This window comes from Mizuhopecten yessoensis, unplaced genomic scaffold, assembly GCF_002113885.1.
Source record: "Mizuhopecten yessoensis strain PY_sf001 unplaced genomic scaffold, ASM211388v2 scaffold716345, whole genome shotgun sequence".
Taxonomy (NCBI): domain Eukaryota; kingdom Metazoa; phylum Mollusca; class Bivalvia; order Pectinida; family Pectinidae; genus Mizuhopecten; species Mizuhopecten yessoensis.
This window is the reverse complement of record NW_018480070.1, coordinates 97,599-119,412: the sequence shown is the minus strand read 5'-3', so window position 1 is coordinate 119,412 and position 21,814 is coordinate 97,599. Positions and strand designations below refer to the sequence as shown.

Below are 21,814 nucleotides of genomic sequence, written 5' to 3'. Positions count from 1 at the left end.
TATTTCAAACTTAAAGTCAAGTTCTACTAGGCCGATTGAACTGAAACTTTGTAGGAATGATCGAATCATGGTCCTGACAAAGTGTTGTTATTTTTCGGGTCAATCAGCAATACAATTTGGCTGCAATGACCGCTATTTTGTAAATACCCATTTCAAACTTAAAAACAAGTTCTAATAGGCCGATCTCACTGAAAATCAGTCTAGGCATGATCAGCTCATGGTCCTGACAAAGTTAAGTTAACATTATACTTAACTATTTTTTATTCAAATTGGTACATATTTCAACAACAAAAATAAATACTGTAGGACTCAGGTGACCGTTAAGGCCCATGTGCCTCTTGTTTATGTTTATGGTAAGAATTAACGGTAAATTTTATTTGATTATTTGAATACATTCGTTTTATATATCGTTATTATCAAAAACACTGCGAACATTATATATAATGCGAATATTACATCAACAAGATAAAAATCTATACCACGAGTATTTTAAAGCACAAACATAGTTTGAACTTGGTAAAAGATTGCTTTCCATGAGCATTTGACAAACATGATAAACACCTTTCCATGAGTATACTATGAACATGGTGCTTAACACCATTCCCACAACACGACCACCCAATATGTTAATATTTGTGGTAATAAACACTGTTCAACGATTATTGTAAACGCATGGTCATAAACACCATTTAATGAGTATTATAGTATTGTAGTTATAAACAGCTTAACTTGGGTATTTCTGATAAATATGGTTGTACAAGTTTTTTATATGATGGTTATACTAATATTAATTCCATATATTTTCCTGATCCTGTCCTATTTGACTGGATGAAGATGGAGTGTTTCAATAGGACCTTTCACCTCACATGACAAAATCCGAGATTTCGGGGTTCCTTAGGAATCGGTGTTAGGATGAATAATTTTTGTTTGCTTTTACAAAAACGATATGGGAGATAAGTTGTCGTCACAGTCTTCGCTGTCATTAATACGATGATGACACACACATCTTCATTGTGTTTAAACCATAAAGCAGATGGAACAATATATTAGAATGTCTGGAATCTTGGCTAACAGATATCAGAACTGGATGAGCGCCAACATGTTTAAGCTTAATCAGGGAAAGACAGAACCAATCGTCTTTTCTCCTTAATGCTTCCTAGGTTTAGGTTGTTGCCCTAACTATTCAAGCAGCCCAAGCTGTAATAATATTACCGGTGCATTTCCATAGTTCACTGAACATAAAGAAACGTAAAAATGTCATGATTAAATCCTGCTACTACCAGATCAGTAACATTGAGCGCCTCCGATAGGTTATTACTACAGATGTATGTAAGATTTCGGTGTATTCACTCTGTACCTCTGGCTTTGGCTAGGGTTATGCCTTGCTCTATGGTATATCCAACTCAATTACTAATCGTTTGTAGAGGGTCAAATCACTGCAGCACACCTGATAACTCGTTTCCCGAAGGGAGAACACATCGCCCAGTGCTAAAGTCATTGCACTGTTCACAGATGCGATACAGCGCACAGTACAAAATTTTGATGTACACATACAGAATCAGGTACGAAATGAAATGAAAACCAAACAAGTGCAAAGATTTGTTTTGTTTGAAAATTATATGAAGACGGGGGTCTGCTGCCTATGGTGAAATAAAGAGAAGGCTGGATAAAGGGGACAGGAGATCAATTTTGGTTTATACTTCCAGAATGACCTTCACATAAGTTGCCTCTTACGATAGTATGTAGTGGGATATACGATATATAAAATGTATACTATCCCCGAACCTGCAGCATTTGATTACAAATAAGCTAAATGACAAGTTGTCGTGCATGGGTTCACACATTCTCACACCCATACACACCCATACACACACNCACACACACACACACACACACACACACACACACACACACACACACACACACACACACACACACCCATACACACACTCACACGCGTTTATATCTAAACATTTGGGGAGAGAGAGCTGCAGGAGTTAATCTAAGATAAAATAGGATTTATAAGTCAGCCTGGTAAAATGCTGGTCGTTCCTACCGACTCGGCTAGCGATACTTTCCCATCAGCTCGTTCAACAACAATACAAGCTACTATTCCTCTATAAACTATTACTCTCCATCCCTTCTGTTTTAGAGATACTTAGTTTTACGTCAAACGACATCCTTTTTAGTCTCAATTACAAGTTTACAAAGGTTACATCGCAGGTATTGTCGAAATCTTTGTAAATACTACTAACTGAAACTTTTAGAAAGCATAATTTCTACAAAATATTATATAAAAAGAGTACATGTAAAACGTTATTATTGTCTTTTTTGCAAACACGATGTCGTATTTGTAATAGATTGCACGGGAGAAAATAATAATCGAAAGATGTATTGCAGCTGTATGCAGATTATACAAACTTATCTGGAGACTTGGTAACTCTGTGCATATCTTAGTATCGAGTTTCAAGACATCACCTATCAAATAAAACTAGGAAAATGAAAAGCTTTTTTTTTGTCGTAGAAAGTTATACGGGAACAATTTGTTAATAAATAACACGAAAACTGACACATTGTCCTTTGTTAGCGCAGCTCAAAAATAAACGCCACCACAAACTCTTTACACAACATGATGATTTTTAATGGAAGAGCGACCGTCATGGTGCAACTTTTATGAATTAAATAATAAGGAATAATCAACATTGAAAAGAAAAACTCAACTGACCTTTTAATACGTTTTCTATTTCTTTAATACGGCGGCGTACATTTATTTAATACAGTTTCTCATGGTTTGATGATTTTTTTCAACGAGTTATACGATTGTAGGGAAAAGTTTCCACGCTTTGTATGAATAACTTCTCTATATTGGGTTTTGATCATAATGTGTGACCATGTGAACTAAGGCAACGTTTACACTGATACCCTGGTAAAGTACAAGATGAATGAGACCAGGTGTTCCGGAAGAGTAAGTGTCTTATGCATTATCGACGTCATTCGTCATGTTGATCTTGGTCAGAAATTTATAGTCACATACTGAAAGTGAGAACTGGGACAACGAACCCACAAGCGCTCTTATGAGCATACATAGTCGATATTCTTATCGCGCAAGGAAATATTTTTGATGGTGACCTTAAATTTTGATCATAGTCTCCATCAACTTGCAAAATTTAGAAAACTTACATTCGAACTCTATAAAGGAAATCACAATATTTCGAATCACATATATTACTATCAAGAAAAGGAAAATTCACGATTGTTATGGCGAAATCGGCACGAAATGAACAGTCCTTTTCGTTCCTTAAAGGAACGTCGTTATTACGTGTGTCCTTCTTATAGATATGGATTTCTTTTCTTTAAGGTGATGACTCTTCGTGTGGGATTCCCACTTACTGAGGGCGGCCGTTGCCTTCTACCTGTAATTTATTATTCAACGGTTTACGTTAAAATCCTTTGGAATTAACTATATATAAGGTATTAAAGGCACCTTTCCCCCTTAGCTGTATTTTACTAACGCTATGAGATATTGTAGATATCGATTTTCCTTCTTTGCCCTGACGTACCACCATAAGGGTCCAAGGTTTACAAAAAGGCAACATAGTGCCGAAACAGCTTACTTTATGTGACTGCCTGCATCCACATACTTCGAGTTTGATTTTACGTTTTTGCCCATGACTACAATTGATAAGTCCAAAAAGAACGACTAAATGGCTTTATTGGTAGGTTTCAATGGGTTTTGTTATGTTTTGCTTTTTGCATCAGTTTAATAAAGTTTAATATAGGTGCTCTTTACTTCTGATTTCTTTCTTTACTTCTGATTTCTTTAACCTCACACTGTGTTTGACTTCGCTGGTATTCCCAAGTTTTGCCGTAACTTTAAATCTCGATTGTTTTTGGCAGAGTTTACATGAAATATTAGTTCGTAGTATCGTATGTTTATGAATGAGCTACCTCACTTCTTCTTTTATGCACCTTCCTTTCTGATTTAACAGTAGTTGGGACCAATACGGTTTTCCATGCTTAAGACCTTTTGCATCACTGATTAATCAGTGGCGTAGCAAATAATTTCCGGAGTGTATGCATACAGGTTGTCGAGCGTCCGAGGAGTAGCCCTGGAGGATGGGGAGGGTATGGGAGGGGGAGTTCCCCATTCCGTAGCTCGAAAGAGATGATATTAGGCCCTAAAAGCAATATCTCGTATTATTGGAAATCCTTTTAGTCTGATTTTAAACAAGTCAAACCTGACTTTCTATATGAATATTATTAATTTTTGTACTTCCCTAAGTAGTTTTGGATGTACATAAACCTTCGAGATTTTTCAATGTGTATAGAGTAAAACATCACTATTTTTAACCGGCTTAAACTTTCAAGAAGATTTTTCGTATTCTTTCCTTTTTTCTGATTGATATTAATCATAAAAAGGAAATTAATAAAAATACATGATTACATTTTTTTTTGAAAATTTTGTGTATGCTTGAGCATACAATCATACATGTATGCTACGCCAAATCAACATTTATAGGTGCTATCATGCGTGTGTGTGTTACATTCATCTCCTAGTGGTTGAATTATTGATCGTTTGGAGAGTCACTAATGAAATGAGGAATGCTTTTATCATTTGAAATATTTGATTAAAAATAAAATTTAGTCTTTGATATGGCTTAACACTTACTCTGAGATTGATGTTTACATTTGAGGGTTTGGTTTGGTTTAGTATTGTTTAACGTCTTATCAACAGCTGTGGTCATTTAAGGACGGCATTCCCTGTGTGCAAGATGCATGCGTGTAGTGTATGCGTGTGTGTAATACGTTTGCAGGTCATTGTCGAAAAAAAGACAAACCCTAATCAAAAAGCAATATGTTGTCAAATTTAATAATCAAAATCAACAAAGTGATCTAGTATATAAACAGAATTAAAAACAACAAAGTGACTACACATCCGGACTTCCAATTCGTTTTCCGACTCTAATTTTATTCAGAAGGGGTGTGGCACTAATTATAACAGACATAGCTAGCGGCGGATACACGCTTCACACACAATGGCTGCACCAACAGACGACGAGAGGATCGTTCTTATTGCTCAGGATGGAAGTGAATACTCTGACTTTGCATTCGAATGTAAGTATGAAAAGAAAATTGATATCATAATAAGATAAACTGTATTCCTCCAGTCGGATATACGTTGTTTCAGACGCCATACAGAGATGGCATAGACTAATATGGGATAGCGTACATTTATAGTGCAAAGAGATGCACCCCCCGACTCGGAGTTAATTACAAACGTTAAAGTAGCATTTTCATGTCATATCCTTAGTTCAATGCAAGATGATAGGGCCTCACATGCAGAGTGTCGATCTGTTCTATTAATAGCTTCTAGTTCATAAAAAATGTAAGTTTAAAAACGAACTATCGAGAGTGACATTGCTAAAGCACCACTGTACTTGTAACCTGTTTATATTGGACTCTATGGAATCATTTTTAAAGTAGATGTGATTATTCGTGCAATTTACTATTAATTTATTCTTCTTTTAGTATGTTCCATATGTTAATTACACAACAAATATTCTTTAAGCATTCTGTTATCATTTATAACTTTAATGATTTTTGTGCTCAGTGCTTGGCTCCTATCTTTAAAAAAAAGAGAAAACCACGTACAATGTATTCAGACATATACACCGTACTTACTGACATGTGTATTTAATTTTCATTATGCAGGGTACATGGACAACATCCACAAGAAGACCGATAAGGTTACGTTGCTACACGTAGCCGAATATCATAACGTAGTTATAGCGTCACGTACGTATGTCAGCAAATAGACAGTTAAAGTATGGTTAGCATACCACGGCTTCAAGTTTTTCTGTTTTTAAAGGGTTTTGTCCTAGATGTTGCGAAAAAAGAGTATAGATTTTGATATGTCTCGATTTGAAACGAAATCATGCGGCGTATTAATTTAAACCAACCTAGTGTATTCATTAAATTCTTTGTGAAACATTTGTGTTTTTTTTTATATAAAGCTAACAAAATTAGCAAACTATCTTTGAAATGACCCGTTTTTCTCGTCAACACTTGGTGTTATTTAATCTTCCAGACATTTATTATGCAGAGTTAAACTGGTAAGATAAAGTGTTAAGAGAAAATGGTCTTTGTACATTAAACGAAGCAAGTATTTAAAACAATAACGAAATTTAGTTTACCTTCATGGTTAGAGTATGACAAAATGTTATCTCTGAAAAAAAACACTATTTTCCTTGAATGGGAAACTGTCTTTACAGCAATAGGTATTCCAAGATGTTTGATATTTCAGTGTTCACTTAAGCTTTCATTCACCCTTGAGGGCACATTTGAACTCTTCCAATTCAAAGGTTTGGAATAGTTCATTATGAAATTTCAGGGGTTAATGAGTTAAAGAAGTAGTATAATCAAAACAGAATCAAACCTCTTCTGTTCAAAGATATATACTATTTTGTTTTACAGCAATGATGGTGGTGGACGCCTCGTTGATAAACGACATGTTGCAGGAGGAACAGACACGGATAAGTGAGCTGCAGGACAAATTGGGTGCTAAATTGAAGGCCCACGGTGTAAGTTGGTCAAATACTAGTATACAATTGTTTCATAGCGGCCTCAGGCAAACAGTTCCCCAGGGCTTCCCCCTACCTCGGGATGATAGTTTTGACTGTTCCCAAAATAACCATGAAACAATTGTTTTATTACCAAATAAATATTAGTATCAATGCTGCATGCAATGTTGCCATTGCTTCAACACTGAGTCGCGGTCACCGAAACGCTTGAACGGGGCTCTCGAGGGGGGATTTCTGCGCATCGAATTCGCGCCGGGTAACAGTTCGCTCTGNTATACAATTGTTTCATGGCTATTTGGGGAACAGTCAAAACTATCATCCCGAGGTAGGGGGAAGCCCTGTGGAACTGTTTGCCCGAGGCCGCTAGGCCGAGGGCAAACAGTTCCACAGGGCTTCCCCCTACCGAGGAATGGTAGTTTTGACTGTTTCCCTAATAGCATTGAAACAATTGTTTTATTACCAAATAGATATTTTAGTATCAATGCTGAGGTCAAATAAACGCTTTAACGGGGCTCTCAATGGGAGATTTCTGCGCATCGAATTCGCGCCGGGTAACAGTTCGCTCTGACCGGGAAAACAGTTTTGACTGTTTCACCCCTACAGCCGAAATTGGACAAAAAGCCAGAAACAGTCAAAAATGACTAATTATAATTTATATAGACTATTGGGTAATAATGTCTATTGATGTCTATTACTGCTCTTTCATACCTTAACATAATGGTTCACAGTGGTATTGTTTGCATGGAAACGATTACAATATGCATACCATTATTCTGTACCCTTATTCTCTGTGGCATTATAACATCCAAAATTGTTTTGGTGATCTATTGACTAAATAATAAAACACCACAAGTACCAAAGTTAGTGTATCGGATATGAACTAAACTCCATACTTTAATATTGATCATGTCGAATAACAATCAGGATTCCGTAGACTGTGTTAGCCGAGGAATACATTATCATAATGCCTTAGTCCTTGTTAGCCGAGATATAAATAAGCAGAATTTTCTCAGTCTGTGTTAGAAGAGATATTAATTAGCAGGTTTTTCTTACTCCGTTGTTAGCGAGATATACATTATATTTTTTGTAGTCCTTGTTAGCAGAGATATTAAATTATATCTTTTAGTCCTTGTTAGCAGAGATATTAATTGTCTTATCAGAATTGTCTTAATCCTTTCACCACTGTAGACCACAATGGACTCGTCCAGATCAATGCATGGTAGAAAGTGTTAATCACTCTTATCAGACTGTATATATTTTCAAGGTTCCTTAGTCCTTGTAAGTCAAGATATAAACTATCATGAATCCTTCTGTGGATTTCATAAAATAGTAATTAACGAAATCACGTGAAGTCAGTATGTTAATTGATTAAATTAGTAAGTATAGATTAGTATATCATGAAAATGATTCTTTTCAGATTGGTGGTAAAGTTAAAACTATGAGTGGAAAACCTGGGGAAGTGATTTGCAAGGTAGCCAAAGATGAGGGTGTGACACTTATTGTCACAGGAACGAGAGGGTTGGGCACGGTAAGGAGGACGTTTGTTGGCAGCGTCAGTGATTACATCATTCATCACGCGCATGTTCCCGTTATAGTAGCCCGGCACAAAGACCACCATCACCACCACCATGGACACCACAACCACTAAAACGTACGGAATAGTGTAGCATACGTTTATATGCCTAGCAAAGTGCTGGCCCCATTTCATATATATTCTGTTGTAAATGTTATATCAAACTTAACTAGAGGTGCCAGCATATTTGTGAGAAATCGTATGGTAACGTTTCAAAACCATTGCCGTAATTCTTGTCTTGAGAAATAGGGAAACAGAATCGGTAAAATTAAATTGGATTCGCTCTTGGAAGTTCAGGTTGTCTAAAGATACGAAATTGACAGATGCAAATGCACAGTTCATTTATTATCGGGGGATATATTGCATTATTTACAATAAATAGAATACCGAAACCTAAACACCATTGGCGGTAATTTGGAAATAATTTGCTTAAAAATTTGTTTCGTTTTTAAGCTTGAGTTGCTCCCCTTGGATCGTGAAACATTAGCAGACTTTTTGTTAATCTTGTCTTAATTTAATCACAGTTTCGAAGATGTTATTATTTTTTTTGGATTATATTGACTGCTTTTGAGAGTATCGCATCATGCATAACGCCGATCATAGTTTTCGAAGGAACTTCAAATACCCAAAACATAGGTGTAATAATTGCTATTGGATTATTATGAAATTCCTACCTTATCGCCTAGGTTGTAAAAAAGCCATTATGGTTATCTTGGGACCTGTGGTAACAAAATTACTCTGGACTTTCTAGACAGCTTGAAGCGTAGCCAGAAAAGGAGTCATTTGCTACGGCCGCAAACGTAGCATCAGCCAATCAGCATCGCGCAATGACGTCACTCATTGAAGTTCGCCAAGTTCGCAACAGGTTTTGGTACACAAACCAATTACATAAAGCTTTCTGACAACGCCAAGGATCCAGGCATACTTCGTTTACATATAGTTAAGATATGAGGTCGGAACCAAAATTGACGAATCTCGCCATTTTGAAATAGTCGCGCCATAGACGATGCTGAAAGATAGTTTTCGCATATCGGTATTTATTAGTAAACTGTTAATGCAATTGCATTGATGGGATGACTTGTGCTATTACTTGTCTTTATCGTAAGGTAAGTTTACTGTGTATATTGACAAATGAATACAATTCTTACATTCTAAATCACATACACTTTAAATACCAAACAGGAATGATTGAGCTTTTGTTTCGTATAGTAATCAATTTTAATGGAATAGGTTGCACAATTAGACGCCTCACACTATACCGAGGTAACAAATATTAACCGGAATTTTATTGTCTTAGCTTTTATTGATATGTTGTGCACCGATCATGAAGATATGGGGGAGTACTTTATTGTACCCATTATGATTTAGGCCGAATTGGTTGTAATATTACACTTCATTAGTTTCATTCATATGAAAGAATGATACGAATGATTTTTGGTATAAGGTTGTGTAAGGATATGAGAAAGTCTGTATGTGATGAGATCATCGATAATATTAAATTCAATAAATTCAACGACTAAAATACAATAAAATCATTTTTATTTGTTCTTATTTATACAATAGTTATATAAAATGCATTTCACATTATAAATACAATATAATGGTGGGTTTCATGCATCAAAAATGTAAGGGTCCGCTTTGTCACATAAGGTAGCAGCTGCTGCTACTTTTTACTTTTGTTACTCAGACTTTCATTTATTTAAAACTATGACTACAGAAACCCTATTGTTTATTATCTTCTCTTTTATTATTTTTCTATCTTATAAAATCGAACAAGGAGTTTTCCTTCTCTTTTTGTTTTCGTACTTTTGATGAACATTCCTAAATCGCTGCCATCAATTTGTACTAACCTTGATTTATTTTATTTTATTTAAAATTCTGTTAATGTCTTTTGCATATAATAATGTTTAAATCTGCAGTTCGTTGTGGTAGTGATTCCAGTATGGCACTCTTCCGTCAATATTTCCGGTAGACAACCATAACAAACTATTTCAATTATCAATATGAACGCAATCTAAGCAATTGGTCAACTAATAAAATACCTCAAATACAGGCTTACATAGCCGGAAGCGGCCGATATCTCCTGGTGCGATCTGATATAAATCAAATACATTACCTAGGAACAGGCCGATATCATGTATAAAACATTATCGTTGTACACAACGATAACATAAACACCTTAAAGAGGTAAAGAACGATAGCATACAAAACCTAACCCATGTAAAGAACGATAGCATACAAAACCTTACCCAGGTGCAGAACGATATCATTTACATCTTAAAAGAGATAAAAAAAACACCTCACCGATAGCATACACAACCATACCCAGGTACAGAACGATAGCATACAAAATCAACCCAGGTACAGAACGATATCATACAAAACCTAACCCAGGTAATGAACGATAGCATACAAAACCTAACCCAGGTATTGAACGATAGCATACAAAACCTAACCCAGGTACAGAATGATATCATTTACATCTTACAGAAATATGAAATAAACGATATCATACACAACCTTACACTGATACAGAACGATAGCATACAAAACGTTAACCAGGTACAGAACGATATCATACAACCCCACCCAGATACAAAACGAAACATTTACATTTTACACTGGTACAGAACGATATCATACAAACACTTACACTGGTAGAGAACGAACGCATACAAAACCTAACCCAGAAACAGAAGGATAGCATACAAAACCTAACCCAGAAATAAGGACGAATCGATAGCATAAAATACTTTCCTAGTTACAAAACGATAGCATATATAACCATACTTAGGTACAGACCGATAGCATATAAAACCCAACTCGGGTACAGAACGATATCATAAACACCTTACAGAGGTTAAGAAAGATAGTGTACAAAACCTAACACAGGTACAGAACGATAGCATACAAAACCTAACCCAGGTACAGAACGATAACAAACGCACCTGGCAGAGGTTCAGAAAGATAGCGTACAAAACCTAACATAGGTACAGAACAACAACATACGCATCTTACAGAGGTTAAGAACGATAGCGTACAAACCTTAACACAGGTACTGAACGAAAACAAACAAAACCTAACTCGGGTACAGAAAGATAGCATACACACCTTACAGGGGTAAAAAAAGAAAGCAAAAACTTACTTATGTACAGAACGAAAACATACAAAACATTACCGAAGCACAGAAGGATAGCATACAAAACCTGACCCTGGTACAGACTGAGAGCATTAAAGACTTTCCTAGTTAAAGAACGATAGCATATATAGCATTACGTAAGTACAGAACGAGAGCATACAAAACATAACCAGGTACAAAACGATATCATAAAAACCTTACCCTGGTTTATAAAGATTACAGAGGTAAAGAACGATTGCAAATATAACCTTTCGAAAGTACAGAACGAAAGCATACCAAACCTAACCCAAGTACGGAACGATAGCATAAACACCTTACAGAAGTAAAGAACAAACATAGCACAGGTACAGAACGAAAACATAGAAAACCTGACCCTGGTACAGACTGATAGCATAAAACCCCCATAGTTACAAAACGATAGCAAATATAACCTTACTTAGGTTAAGACCGAAAGCATACAAAACCTAAACAATGTACAGAAAGAAAGCATACAAAACCTAACCCAGGTACAGAGAGATAGCATACAAAACCTAACCCAGGTACAGAACAATAGCCTAAACACCTTACAGAGTTCAAGAACGATAGCATACAAAACTTAACACGGGTACTGAACGAAAGGATACAAAACCTAACCCAAGTACAGAACAATAACATTAATACCTTACAGGGGTTAAGAACGATAGCATACAAAACCAAACACGGGTACAGAACGAAAAGATACAAAACCTAACACAGGTACAGAACAATAACATTAACACCTCACAGGGGTTTATAACGATAGCATACAAAACCTAACATAAGTACAGAACGAAAGCATACAAAACCTAACACAAGTACAGAGCGAAAGCATACAAAACCTAACCCAGGTAAAGAACAATATAAAATATAGCCTTACTTAGGTACAGAACGATATGTGTAGCATAAACACCTTATAAAGGTACATAATGAAAGCATACAAAACCTTACATCGGTAAAGACCGACAGCATAAACACTTTCCTTGTTACAGAACAACTAGCACATATATAACCTTACTAAGGTACAGAACGATATCATATATGTAACCTTACTAAGACCTTTAAATCATGATCGTCCTAATGAAAGGGGCGTGTTACTGGACAATTTCATCGAAGAGAAACAACTTCTATCTGCTAACTCCAAAGGAAGTGACTTTACGTTTGTGTCTAACGATGGAGTGAACCATTCTCTTTTTGACCATATTTTGGATGAAAACAGTAAGTGTGACCTGGTAACTTCTTATGTGATTCACGACGACCACTTCCTCAACGTATCCGACCACCTGCCCGTTACAATTGTTTATGAAGCCTCATTTTCGCGTCAATAAAGCCGATATCAACGCTCCTCGGCCGGTAAACTGGAAAAAGGCAACATCTGAGGAGAAAGCTAGATATGTTACACAGCTGGATGAGAGACTAGAACACATGCTAAGCATACATGCTTCTAGTATTAATGTTGCTGAAAACATTAGTTCAGTATACCATTACTGCGATTCGAGAGGCTGCTAACGCAACGTTACCAATTAAGCTATACCGTCCGTTTCTTAAGCCGTACGTGAACCACGGTCATGTTGAGGAATCGCACACTGTTATGCGACAACGTCGTGCAAATTGGGTACTAGAAGGACGGCCAAGAGGACACTGCTATGTATCATACAAAATATACAAACAGTCAAAACGCGAATTTAGAACAGCACTGGATGAAGTGTGGGAACTATATGAGGATAAACAGTTGGAAGAGCTGCCAGACGCAGCTGAAATAGATATTGGAACATTTTACAAGGAAATCGGGAAGAAGAAATGCAAAACGTTTTCGTCTAATGAACTGCGCATTGAAAATGAGATGAGTCGCGATCCGGATACCAACAGGAAAGCATGGGCAGAGCATTATGAAAACCTATCAAAGCCAGGCACACAACCATGGGCAGAGTATTATAAAAACCTATCAAAGCCAGGCACACAACCACATTAAGATGCCGAATTCAAAGAGGAAGAAAAAACGTAACATCGGACGAATGTACATGAACAGTTTCAATAACCAGAATACCATATGCAAGAAACACATTGGATTCGATGAGCTAACAAAAGCAATAAGATATATATGAAAACTGGGAAAGCAGGTGGACATGATAATATTATATACATATTCGTTATGGTGGGATTATGCTGAGGAAAGTGCTAGTCGTGCTATTTAACATTATCATTGATCAGGAAGACTATCCAAAGCATTTCAAAAAAGGAATCGTTATCACTTTGTTTAAAGGCGAGAAGAAAGACCGTCTTAACATGAATAATTACAGGGACATTACATTGACACCAGTACTACAAAAACTTTTTGAAAAAATCATGTATCAGCGAATATCAAAATATTGTTCAAAAATTGTATTTCCACACAAGCTGCAATAGGGAATTCGACCACAATGTGTCAGCATTACAGCCGCATTTACAGTAAAAGAATCAATTTGTCACTATCTGGAGCGCAATTCAAAAGTCTTTGCAGCGTTTCTTGACAATGCAAAAGCCTTTAACAGTGTTTGGATACAGGGTTGCTATTAAAGGTGTATCGGTTAGGCATCAACGGAAAATTCATGCGGATTCTTCATAACTTGTTTGTTGATGTGACAGCATGTGTTCTTTATGATGGGGAAACGAGCGATGCGTACCCTATAGAGTAAGGGGTCGGTCAAAGGAGGACTCTCCTTGCTTGGCTTTTCCTTATTATGATTGATGATTTGGTGGTTAGGCTAGAAGAAGCAGGTCTTGGACTAGTTGTCCGAAACCTCCACATTCCGGAGTTTTTCCTAGCAAATGACACTTTACTTTTAGCTGTGTCGATCAGAAATCTACAGATGCAGTTAGACATTGTCCACACATATGCAAAGCTTTGGAGACTTAACTATAATTGTGCAAAATCTTCATTAATGCAACTTACAAATCGGAAACGACCGCAAAGTGAATTAAAGACTTCGTGTTCTTTAGGAAATACACCGATTACATGGACAACATCAAAAGTGTACCCTGGAATAGCGAGCTGGAGCGAATGCAATGGTATGCAGCGAGGATGTTTTTTGAAAAAAACATCATCATCAGCAATAACAACAAGGGCTCTTGAACTCTCGGATGGTTGGTGTGAAGTCGAAAAACGCAACTTATTCTTTTGTAATAAGTTATGCAATGCCAGTACTGACTTCGCTCGGAAAACCCTATTTCTTATTCGAGAATGCAACTTTGTATTTCGAAAGTACTTTTTCTGTAGTGCCAGTTTCATTAAGGATATATCAGACACAATGTTAACATTTGGAATACACTCGTTCTTTCTTGAATTCGTTCTTCATCTTTTAGCATGCAGTTCAAGACAATGGGATCTTATTGTCAAAAACGTTACAGAACAGTTTTATTTTATTACATGTGGATGTGAGCACAATGTGCTACTAAGTCATTATAAGTGCATACTATTAGTATCGGCCTCAGGAAATACGAAACCCTTTAGGGTCATACCATCCCGTTTACCCTGCCAAATATCCGTGTTACGAATTACCCCTTTGAGTCTTTTATATTGGTTTTGTACAGTTCCCCGTCAACTTTTCTGTTGTCAAGATAAAAATGGCACAGTACCTCATTTAATTTCGTTTTATCAAATTCTTCGAACTGTTTTTCCTGATTCTTTTCTTTTGAATACGTCCTCATCATGTTTGCCGCCCCCTCTGTTCGACTTTTGTGTGTTTTGTGGCACATAGTTAGCCCTTTTGGCGAGTTTTTACTCATCAGTATGCGAAGCGAAACGTTTTGCCATTTTGTAAACAGCGAAGCAGACGACGAATGCGAGTTGTCTCGCGTTGCCCGGCCGCAAGATACAAAGACATGTTATCCGTATACCCCTTGTAAAATCACGTGATTCCACCGTATTACTGCTGAGAATCACATGACATGACCGTAAACCCCCTGAGATTTTCCTATACCCCCTGTGATTTACGAATGCGGTTTAGTACACTGTAGTTTTAAACCAATCAGATTCCTAGATTTTTATCAAAGGGGTAATAAATCCGTATATGGGTACCAACCCTCTATGGATATTGAGCTTGAAATATCCAAAACTGACATGGACTCTTGCGGAATTAGTAAAGCTCTCAAGAATATGGGACAGGGGCTGATTGTGTAATTTGTAAATTGTGCAGTAAAGCAACAGACAAAATAGCGAAGCACTTCCTTATAAACTGTCCATCTTTATTCAGCAGTAGGGATAAGCTCTTGGAGCATGTTGTAAATTCGCTAAAATTTATTGATTATGTTAAATTTGATTTGTTGGAAGAAGATGATCAGTACCTGTTTCTCTTAGGTAGTAGAATGGTGATGGAAATATATTATGATGAATGAGAGAACTACATCATCGGAGTCGCACGCTGTGTAGAGCACATGCTTTCTGAAGTTAACATTTTTCTTGGGAAGTGAATCTCAATTTCTGAGAGGTCAGTTGTACTGACCAATGTGGTATGTAAATAATCTGCAGTGTTAATAGCATAACAATATGACATTTATATACGATGTTTTCTATAATTGAAACGACCTAATTATTGTTACAGTTCACTCATGTAAGAAATGTAATATCTATATGGAGGATATAAATAATCTGTGTGTCTGCCTTACAGAGGTAAAGAACGATAGCAAATATAATCTTACTTAGCTACATGACGATAGCACACAAATAAGTACCGAGTTTTATGACGATAGCATATATTTTTTTTATCGAGTTACAAAATTATTGCATATATGACCTAACTTAGGTATAAAACGATACAAAAATATAAAAAAAGAAATAGACCGATAGCATATGTAGTAAAAACTTATTGAGGTACATCAATGCAAATATTTAGCTCCTGAACTTAAGCTATAAAGAGGTTAATTTTGTGTATGATTTTGTGTTCATTGAATATACAGATACTTGTCAATTTAATAAAGTTAAAGTTTTATCAGAAAACTTTATGTAGTTCATCAAATTCATTTTAGGAAACGTATAATTCCGTGTAGAGAATGAATAAATGAAAGAACCTACTTAGCGAGGTAGTCTTTCCAACTAGCACAAGATTAGAATAACTTTACGTGACCACGCATCCGGAATATCAGTCCGGTTTTCGACCCTAGTATTACTCAGACGGGGTTGTGACACGCATCTAACAAACGAAATCAGCTGACAACGGCTACACGCTGCACACACAATGGCTGCTCCAACAGAGAGGACCGTACTTATTGCCCAGGATGGCAGTGAATACTCAAACTATGCATTCGATTGTAAGTGTCAAATGCAAAATGATATAGGTATAAAGTAAACTGAATATCCTTGCTCGTGTCATCATTGTTTTAGACGAAGATATATGTTATACTGAGATGACGTAGATTGGGGGGTAGTATTATTTTAGTGGCATGAGATGCAACGTGACACATTATGTGAACTGATTGGACCTCCGTTATTAGCTGTTTTAACTTGTTTGCAGCCATTACTAGGCTAGCAGTGCATTTAATACATAATATTAATTCAAATTCAAATTCAAAATATTATTTGTACATTTGTAACTACAAAGTAGTTTGAAGGCAAAATAGAAAAACACAGTGAAATACATACATAGACATGTACATGTAGAAAAGTCGCAAAGTGATTGCTTATATTTCTAATATACATTAACATGAACAAAATTAACATAGCTTCAAATAGAAAATTTGATTTCAACATTTTTATGTGTCGAGTTATATGTATTGCCTATATGAAGCGTGTAGGAAAGATCTCGCACATTTAATATAAGTACAAACCAAGCTTGTGGACATGGTGTTTTGTTATCCGCTTACTAGGGCACTGTTTTACAAGTTTAATAGCGGGCGATCTGGTTTGAACTCTGAGTGACCTTAAACATCACGGTAAATTTACAGGCTGTTGCTATTGGACTCTATCCAGTTCACTCGAAGGATCATTTTGAAGTAGATGTTATTACATGTAAAATTAAAATATATTTGTTCTTCTGTTGGTATCTTGTACGTGTTTAAAACTATGCTATGAATATATTTATAAACATTTTATGATCCTTTTTAATTGTTATAAAGTAGTATTAAAGCTGGTTTACGGCCAAAGTTCAATCGATAACAGAATATTCATAACTGACACACACATGTAATGCTGTGTTTTTCGTTATCTAGGGTACATGGACAATGTTCACAAGAAGGAGGACAAGGTTATATTGCTACACACACCAGAATATCACAACGTTGTAGCGTCACGTACGTATGTCAGCACAATAGACAGTCGTTCGAGCATGGTCAGCTTGATACGACTTCAATAATGTTTGGTTTTTGTTTTGTTTTGTTTAGCCTTTTTATTCTTGAATGTTACATTTACCGTAAAGTTTTCATATAGCTGGATTATATCTAATACCCAAAGACGTATCACTATAAAAGCGGTTGATACTTTTAAATTTTAGTGACGTATTTTAGTTTTATTTTCGTTTAAAGCTAACAATAAGCTAACGATTCCATAAAGTGACCCGTTTTACTCCGAGGCATGTGCTGTTGAATAGCCTACCTGACATTTACTATCGCAGCCTGCCTTTAGTGAGAATTATAGAGTGATAAGCGAGACAGCTTTTGCATATCAATCAAAACGAGTATTTTAAAACAATAATATAGTTTAGCTTTACAGATGCAGTATCGAAGTAACTGCTTTTTGTAGCTGAAGAGAAAACGGCAGTTGACAAAGGGCATTACTATATTATGAAAAGTTCTTTTTACACAACCAATAAAATTTTCTATGTGACGTTTCGACGACTGATACGATATGTACACTGTCACCTTCATCAGACAAATGACCAGTGAAGCGTATGCACACAAATGTGTAAAATGTGTACGAGTTGTGCACAAAATCGATGTCGTTTCTGCTACTATTTCATAATCCATACTTACCAACCCGAAGAAAATGTTAAGAGACATTAACATAGTACAGAATCAACACACGGGACAAAATTATACCACAGAGCCTAAACACAGGGGGACATTTTCTACAGTGTCAGCACACAAATACAAATTACACCCAGTACCCCAGCGTCGAATCACAAAGGAAACAACATACCACAGGGCCTACAGACAGGGTAAAATATACTACAGTGTCAACACACAAATACAAACTACACCCAGTAACACAACGTCGATCCACATGGAGAAACTCTACAACAGTGTCAACACACAACTTCAATGTCAACACGAGTGGGAAGCAGAATATAGTTATTTTTAAAATTAGGTTATCGAAAAATTGTATACTTGAAGTTAATGGCATACTTGTTAGTATATAAGGAATAAGAATGAAGAGGAACAGAAGAAGCATGCTATTACCATGCTTAAATACAATATGCATATGCATCAGAGTTACAAGAAAAGTGAATCAACCGGAAGCTCAATAAAATCCTGCAATGAATCATTATGACTTTGACCTTTTTGTATCGTATCGTATCGCATCATATCGTGAGGTATGCGTATCATTGCAGCTCTTTTTAGAGAATGATAGTTGTTATCCAAAACTTTTTTTTCAAAATTTTAAAACTTTAAACTGTAAAGCAGGAATTTTTGTCAACCGTGAAAATATATTGCTATATAAAGTCTTTACGTTTGCGAATGTTTGTCGTGCCGTCGTTTATTATGTTATGTATAAACATATTTATGTACTGATGGGCCGCAAGGTCTAAAGTTAATCAAATAAATTGAATTGAATTGACTGTTCTTTCATCATTATTATCTTTTGGCACTATTTTCAATTCGGTACGAGTTACAAGTTAATGTGATCCAGGAAGCATAAGATTTAAGTCAGATGAAGATAAAAATCTTTGTTTAAACATGTTGCTCGTTTCACGTATTTAGATATGTGCAACGTGTCTAATAAATCTATTATATTCACAAAAGGTATCATCCTCATTTATGTTTACATATTTCGTTCTTAACGTTTAATGGAAGTAAATGTATCACCAATCAAAACTAACCAATCTCTTCTTATCAAAGACACATTCCGTTTTGTTTACGCTTACCTTTCCGGAACTCCTGGTCTTATTATTCAATTTGAATGATCTCCATGTACACTTTTCCTTTGTTAATACCTTAAAATTTGACGCTGAGTTATGGTTGTGTTGACATTTTGGTATTTTCTTATTGTTGTTTTTTATAATCTGTTTGACATTGACAGCAATGGTGATGGCGGACGTCTCTGTGCTGACCGATATGTGGAAGGAAGAGGAGCAAAGGGTTGAGGAACTGCTCAAAACATTGGGAACTAAAATGAAGGAACGCGGTGTACGTATCACATAAATCACTGTATTGAGTCAAATAAGATGCTTAACTGCTCTTTTAGTCAAACTAGCTCACATATAAGTCTGTTTGCCAATATAACACTGGTTATGTTAATTGCCAATCGATGGGCTTAATATACAAATACCAGGAAGAAAACAAAGTTAGTGTATCAGGTATGAAATTTACTCCAAAAAGTATTTTAAAGCTGTCTGGAGTTGTTTGCCTTTTTTTTTTTTTTTTTTACAATTGCATGTGAATGGATGGTTGTAAAGAAATTGTTACTTATTAAGGGCACTTTTGATACGATGTTTTACTCTTGTGGAACATTTTATTCATAGATTAAAGTAATCTTAAAAAGCCCTTGACGAAAACATCATCAATCTTCTAAGTAATATTTAAAAGTTTTAAAATTTTAATAGGCTGGCTCGTTCATAAACGCAGTTATCACTGTGAAGTCCTAACGCTCCAGATACTTTTTCACATTGTAAATTCCAGGAAACGAATTAAGTATAGATTAGAAATTGCATGTATTTATTGTGTATATTTCTTATGTGTTAGTTTGGATTAATATTTCGCGAAATTGATTTTACAGATTGGTGGTAAAGTAAAAAGCATGGGCGGAACACCCGGGGAAGTGATTTGCAAGGTTGCCAAAGACGAGGGTGTATCACTTATTGTTACAGGAACGAGAGGGATGGGCACCTTAAGGAGGACGTTCATGGGGAGCGTCAGTGATTACGTCATTCATCACGCACATGTTCCCGTTCTGGTAGCTCGGCACAAAGACCACCATCACCAACATGGGCACCACAACCACTGAAACGTATTGAAAAGTGCAATGTTCATTGTCTAATCCAATTACTGCGCACATTAAAGCATGGTGCTGAAAAGTTGATAAAAATGCTTTAAATATTAAACAAGAAGAATTTGTTATCGAGCATTTTGTTTTATACTTAATAGTTTTTTAATCGAATGGGTTTCAGACTTTAACGCCTTCATATTACACAGGAGGGAACTATATGTAGTATATGATTAAGTTGTCAAGCATTTTATTTAGTTTTTAGTATTATGTTACACACAAGTGATAAATAATTAGCTAAGCACTTAGCTGTTATCTTTTATTTCGCAATCATGATTTTTATTCAAGAGTTACATATATATTTGTTATAAAATCAGTAGAAGCGATATAAGGATGTGTACAATATGATAAAGTTGCTTACATTCCTGTTGATGACGAGGCCGTTAGAAGGCATTTTTATAGATTTTAACGCTGGTTGGACGCACAAATTATAGGTACGCTGACACAGAAGTCAAGATCATCAAAGATTAGCGTTATTTTCGTCAGAAACCGTTGGTTATAGAATCTAAAATCTCAATGTCATTCAATTATCCTGATATCTGAACAAATATCCAGACTGCTGCGTTTGCATAAACCTGAAAAGTAAAAACTTGTTTCATCTTTACCAAGTTTATTTTTATGGTGCTGAACTGTAAAACCAGTTAACATGTCTTTTTTTTTGTTTCAGTTTTCCATATACTAATACAATCCGTGATAACAAAAGTGTATGCTTAATGGTGTAAACATTGTTGAATGAGTATCACGCAGTATCAACGTGTGTTTGGGTCCATAGTGTCAAATATGGCAGCCACTGCCACTTTGTTGTGCTAATCAGTCTTATGATATTAAAATATCACCTCAGAAACTTAATTGTTTATTGTCTATTTACTTATCTACTGCTATTTTTCATTTCTTTTTAACACGAACAACGATTTTCCGTTTCTCGTTATGTTTCGTATTTTCGACAAACACTCCTGGATCTACAGACCTTGAGTTCTTTTCTTTTCAGTTATTTATATTTGCCTTTGATATCGTTTAGCTCCGTAGTTCTGTTTGGTAGTGATTTCACTCCTTTTTCGTCCATGTTTCCAGCAGAAGATCACAAAACGATTATTATTTTCAATATCAACTACTGAAATAAATATTACAACATATGCAATTCGAGTGATACTTTTACAGAGGTTCGCGCCAGCCAATGAAATTGCTACATTTTTGTCAGAGGCGGGATAAAGAACGATATCATTAAAAACCTTACCTAGGTACACAACGATATTATTAAAAACCTTACCGAGATACAGAACGATATAATTAAAACATTATCGAGGTACAGAACGATATATCATTAAAAACCTTAC

General features: G+C 35.8%; 2 protein-coding genes across 3 annotated transcripts; both read left to right on the top strand.

The window, feature by feature from the left end:
• Positions 1–4,965: 4,965 nt before the first annotated feature.
• LOC110443417 (universal stress protein Sll1388-like) lies at positions 4,966–9,228 on the top strand. Its single transcript, XM_021487630.1, has 4 exons — positions 4,966–5,115; positions 5,713–5,796; positions 6,475–6,581; positions 7,999–9,228. Exons 1-4 carry the CDS (start codon positions 5,037–5,039, stop codon positions 8,227–8,229), a joined length of 501 nt encoding a protein of 166 aa, XP_021343305.1. The 5' UTR covers positions 4,966–5,036; the 3' UTR covers positions 8,230–9,228.
• Positions 9,229–16,454: 7,226 nt separating this feature from the next.
• LOC110443450 (universal stress protein Slr1101-like) lies at positions 16,455–21,329 on the top strand. Of its 2 annotated transcripts, XM_021487674.1 has the most exons (5): positions 16,455–16,594; positions 17,492–17,572; positions 19,518–19,624; positions 20,214–20,444; positions 21,148–21,329. In XM_021487674.1, the coding sequence occupies exons 1-4, from the start codon at positions 16,522–16,524 to the stop codon at positions 20,439–20,441; spliced, it is 489 nt and encodes a 162-aa protein (XP_021343349.1). In that variant the 5' UTR covers positions 16,455–16,521; the 3' UTR covers positions 20,442–20,444; positions 21,148–21,329. The 2 variants fall into 2 exon arrangements, with proteins under 2 accessions (XP_021343349.1, XP_021343348.1); XM_021487673.1 differs by having other exon boundaries at positions 20,214–21,329.
• Positions 21,330–21,814: the final 485 nt, after the last annotated feature.